At 30.7% G+C, this 5,000-nt stretch overlaps 3 protein-coding genes and 3 non-coding genes across 6 annotated transcripts in view; 2 read left to right on the top strand and 4 right to left on the bottom strand. All coding sequences in view use genetic code 11, as the record gives it.

The window, feature by feature from the left end:
• Positions 1 to 300, bottom strand: part of rpoB (RNA polymerase beta subunit) — a 3,216-nt gene extending 2,916 nt beyond the window's left edge. Inside the window, exon 1 of the mRNA in view lies at positions 1 to 300. This exon is cut by the window's left edge and continues 2,916 nt beyond it. Coding sequence (YP_247591.1) covers positions 1 to 300 — 300 coding nt within the window.
• Positions 301 to 1,455: 1,155 nt separating this feature from the next.
• trnC (tRNA-Cys (GCA)) lies at positions 1,456 to 1,527 on the top strand. The gene has a single exon. It is a non-coding gene; the product is annotated as a tRNA-Cys (tRNA).
• An 899-nt stretch (positions 1,528 to 2,426) lies between these two features.
• petN (cytochrome b6/f complex subunit VIII) lies at positions 2,427 to 2,516 on the top strand. The gene has a single exon. The coding sequence runs from the start codon at positions 2,427 to 2,429 to the stop codon at positions 2,514 to 2,516; it is 90 nt and encodes a 29-aa protein (YP_247592.1).
• Positions 2,517 to 3,407: 891 nt separating this feature from the next.
• On the bottom strand, positions 3,408 to 3,512 carry psbM (photosystem II protein M). The gene has a single exon. It carries the CDS (start codon positions 3,510 to 3,512, stop codon positions 3,408 to 3,410), a length of 105 nt encoding a protein of 34 aa, YP_247593.1.
• Positions 3,513 to 4,598: 1,086 nt separating this feature from the next.
• Positions 4,599 to 4,672, bottom strand: trnD (tRNA-Asp (GUC)). The gene has a single exon. It is a non-coding gene; the product is annotated as a tRNA-Asp (tRNA).
• Positions 4,673 to 4,993: 321 nt separating this feature from the next.
• The window catches only part of trnY (tRNA-Tyr (GUA)), an 84-nt gene continuing 77 nt past the window's right edge, over positions 4,994 to 5,000 (bottom strand). The window contains exon 1 of the tRNA in view: positions 4,994 to 5,000. This exon is cut by the window's right edge and continues 77 nt beyond it. This is a non-coding gene — a tRNA (tRNA-Tyr).

A 5,000-nucleotide genomic window follows, 5' to 3' on the forward strand; every position in this document is an offset into this window, starting at 1 on the left:
AAAAATTGTTTGTTCTTGCATATCCCTACGGGTTTTCCAAATTAATCCTGCGGATACGTATAATTCAGAAGAATATGTGAGTGATTCATATACAGCATCTCGTTCTTTTATCAATGGTTCTACCAATTTATATGTTTCCACAAATAATTGAAATTCAATTTCTTGATCTGTATCTTCAATTTTTGGAAACTTAGAAAGTTCTTCTGTTAAGCCATGATCAATGAACCTACAAAACCCTTCAAATTGTATCTGATTAAACGCAGGTATTGTAGACATTCTCTCATTTCCACCCCCAAGCATTTTATTTATTTCCCATTTATAAAAAAAATCCCATTATTTGCTTATTCATCATAAAATGGATCGATCTAGCAATGATGGAATTTATATTATGTTTACTGAATCACATGAAATTTTACCTAACTTCATAGGTGTAATAGATGTAATGCATGAAATACATATGAACGTAGGAATAAAGAGACTTTGATACTCAAATGAAATTGGAATTTGCAACAACTCCAAATGAATTGGTAAATTCTATTTAGAATTCTGGAGTTTTGTATAAAATATCTATATCAAAACAAAAGTGAGTCAATTTCTACCATTATTATGGTATTCCAATCCGATTGGGTACTATAAATAGATTCAGGATTTGATCTGCAGAAACAATATAGAATTTTTTTTTATTTAACAACATGGAACTTTTTCGTAGATTTCACTGTTAAAAAAAATTCGCATACAAGAGAGATATTTTACCTATACCTATATTTTTTTTTAGTAGGATTCGTAGAATCCGATTGAAGTATGTATAAGGACTTGTATTTATTAATAAAGATGTGCAGATATATATAGTTAGTTATATATATCGCCTCCTTTATTACAGTTCTATGGGGGACATCACATGTCGTACTCTATCAAAAATTTCTATTTTCTATTTAATGATAATGAAAAAAAAAATTGTAAAAACGGAATTCCGAACATTTCCTATAAACATCTTATATTATATATATATAAGATAACCAATTAGATTTAGATAATAGTAATCGTTTATGTTCTGGGGTTTACATATCCTCATAATCGCTATTAAAATTTTCATTAATAAGGATTTTTTTATGGGTATGGAAACGAATCAATACGGATGGATTAGTAATGATTAGTTATCTATCAATTTTTATTTATTTAGGTAAGGTATCCATTTTGGGATTGTTTTCTTATATCATTAGGGAAACCGAATTTGCAATTTCAATCCAAGAATCGTTTATGAATTCACAGTCAATAGTTAAAGTTAACGGTTCCCATTTGTCCTGAATTTTTTCTTTTGTGAGTGAAAATCCACATTTTTTTTTTCTTTGAATAGAAAAAGCAAAGTTTTGCGGTTTTTAGTTTTAGATATTGTGTGTTGTAAGATACTATCTATCTAAGAGATAGAGAAAATCCAATATTTTGTATCGTTTTGGCGACATGGCCGAGCGGTAAGGCGGGGGACTGCAAATCCCTTTTTCCCCAGTTCAAATCCGGGTGTCGCCTCATCAACAAACAAAAGAATCAAAATACCTTCTTCTGTTTTGCTGATATTGATATAACTTTATCATTTTTTTTTCCAGCAGAAGAAAAGCCTCTTTAGATTTGCTTGATTCTAAGCATCGTTGGGGTTCTCTAAAACGTTATAAATCCTTGCGTATAGGTTTCGTTTCCAGAATTTAGTAGAGTAATGAAAAATAATCGTTAAATCTTGAGATGATAGCCCTTCGACTACTACTACTAATGTAGTGTCTACTCATTGGGTCTTGAATTAGGGAATAGAATTTCATTTTTCGTTACGGAAAGGAGGAAGATACTTTATATACGGACTCATGAAAGTATCTGAGTACTCGAGCATTCAATCAATATTATATTGAATGGATAATTGTCTTTTTTTTTTATTTTAATCTTAAAAAAAAGGAACTTATTTCTTTTCGATAAGCTCTAACCACACATGTAATAGGCCATCCCATCTTCCGATTGTCTCTATGAAACAATCGGGGGACAGTAAAGATTAGATCAAATGAGAAAGGAATAATAGTAGGGTTATGTGATAGATACTATCTTGATTCTCTATTTTGAGACTTTTTACTTAATGTAATGAAATGCAGGACAACAAAAGAAAGACTAGGTCTTATTATTCCTACATGTTACTAACATTCCTTTGATACTTCCAAGAGTTTTTCTGCCTCGTTTATTTATTTGTACTGAACTTTTTCGATTATACTAGAAATCATATAATAACTTGGGATAATTCGATTTTTTGTATTGTTTCATCAATGGTGTTGTGCCCGAATCTCTTTTTGACTATGCGCTAGTGATTCCACTATTATTAGTGAATAATAATTATTAGTGAGCAATAATGGAATAATTCTTTTATATTCATAGAGATAGGGGACATAATTCACATGGATATGGTAAGTCTCGCTTGGGCTGCTTTAATGGTAGTCTTTACATTTTCTCTTTCCCTCGTAGTATGGGGAAGAAGTGGACTCTAAAAGTACTACTAATTGAAAAAAAAAAACTGTATTGTTTTTGGTTTATTTTATAGATCATTCTGCAAAACTTTTTTTCTTTTATTTTGAACAGTAAAAAAAAAAGAGTTCGGATTATAAGTTTTTAAGTGGATCCATACTTTCGACACGAAAGAACATTAGTGGTTGTCCAATGAGATACTACGCATAATAATATACTACCTCATAATAAGATAGTACCTCGGGGTAGCCACCCCACATATTACGTGCTTACCACTTCTTTTATTTATTATTATTAGTATTTTAGTTATTTTCAAAATAGGATTTTTTCTTGTTTTAGGGAACTCATTTCATATCATGCTTCAAACGTTAAATAACGATGGGGTTTGCTAATTCTTTTCGAAATCCGAAGATAAAAAGTTCCCATGGAACCGAACTCCTGGATCATCTGTCAACTGCTCAATCAATTACTTCTTTCGAATGCTAAAAAAAGATTAGTGGCCTTTCGATTATTTGATTTCAGATTCATTGCAATCAACATGAATTATGAAGCAAAGAAATAGAATTGGGCCACTATGTATATTAGATTAATATTACATATATGTAATTGATATGATATCTATATATAAATAGAAAGATATATATTGTATATTCATCTATATTCAAATTGATCAATATTCAACCTCTATTTTTATAGAGTACAATTTTATACACTTCAATAACAATAATAGATAGTATGGTAGAAGGATTCATATATTTCTTTCTACCATACTATCGGATCTCATAGAATACTTCTCTCGTAGACTACTGATAATTCTAGTCCGCCAATTTCATTTAAGACGCGAAATTTTAATGCTTTTCATTTTTCTTATCTTCAATCATTGATAAGAACTAAAACGGCAAGGTTAATTCAAATTAATCACTTTGACTGATTGTTTTTACGTATATTATAAGTAAAAAGGCGGTCGGAACTAGAATGAACAGTGCAGTAGCAATAAATGCGAGAATATTTACTTCCATAATATCATCGTTTCATTTTTTATTCGCAATAACTCGGGATTTAATCCCATAGAGATGATAAATGTTTCGCTTGTAAATTCAATGGGATGCATTGTATCTCGATGATATCGAATCGTATTAAAATATCATGAATAACAATATCGGAGCTATCAAATCGATTCATCGTCGAGAATTGAATAGTATAACATAGGAAGATCTTTTATCCATACCGAATTTAAACAAAATGGGATTCCTGATGCAATCAAGAATTTCGTTACTTTTTTTATTTATAATTTTTTGCATTCTTCCTTTTCTATAATCTACCGCCCTCTTATTCAATGCAATCATCTGATGAAGTCTCATCAGACTACCTTTACCCTTACATTGTTTATAAACAAACTCAAGCAAAGAATAGTAGTGAAATTCAAAAAAGGAAAAAGAGGTAGGTTCGAACTAAACTCCTTCCTTTTTTTGTACTTATGAAATCTTCTTAAAAAAAAGAAATAAAAACGAAACTTAAACTTTCAAAAATTCTTAATTACCTCACTAAGAGAGATAGATGGGATCCTTGTTTGTATGAATATCCTCTTTCCTTGAATTAGTAGTGGGACGTATATATCAAAAGTTAAGTGTGAAATTTGAATAAGATGGATTATTTCAAATTAGTAATTGAATTTACTAATTGAGGTTACAAAAAATCGGAGCCAGAACGGATATATTTTGCTTTAAGACGAAAAATTAGATCAAAGTTTACTATGTAAACTTTATTTTGTATCGGTCCAAATTCCCTTTATGTATGTGCTTTCCGGAAACGTATAGTACTCTATTTCATTAGAAAAATCGGGCGTAATCAACTAGACCCAGTACGCCTTCGAATCCTGAATATGATGCTACCAATAATTGTAGTAATTCACATATGGCACATATGTCTTTCTCCCATCAATTAGTACTCGTTGAAGAAATAAAAATTCCCATATTTTTTTGTTGAAAAATGTGGAAAAAAATCAGAGAGATCCCGTTTGGAATAAAATTACGTTATGTTATTTGTTCTCTCTTTCACAGGAAGGGAAGAGATTAAGTATTTTTTTTTATTGGATTTGGATCCATCGGGACTGACGGGGCTCGAACCCGCAGCTTCCGCCTTGACAGGGCGGTGCTCTGACCAATTGAACTACAATCCCAGGGAAATAAAGTGTACAACATATGTTGTTGATTTAATTTCCTTCAAACCTTTCTATGTAGATTTTTTATTCGAATTGTCATATTCTACCAGACAGAGACGCGAGTAATAGAGTAATAGATTTATATGCGCGGAGACATGGACTTTAGTGTGAGAAGCATGGATTAATATTTATTTTTTTGTTATTGTAAAATTGATTGATAATCAATCTCAATCTGTCAATGAATAAAAAAAGAGTTTTTTTTATTCTTTCATATCAAGTCAAGCATTTCTGTAGAAGGACAAATAGGTTATATCATTTTATGGTGGATACGCGAATTATTGGGCCG

The sequence above is a fragment of the chloroplast genome of Cucumis sativus (genome assembly GCF_000004075.3).
Source record: "Cucumis sativus chloroplast, complete genome".
Lineage (NCBI taxonomy): Eukaryota > Viridiplantae > Streptophyta > Magnoliopsida > Cucurbitales > Cucurbitaceae > Cucumis > Cucumis sativus.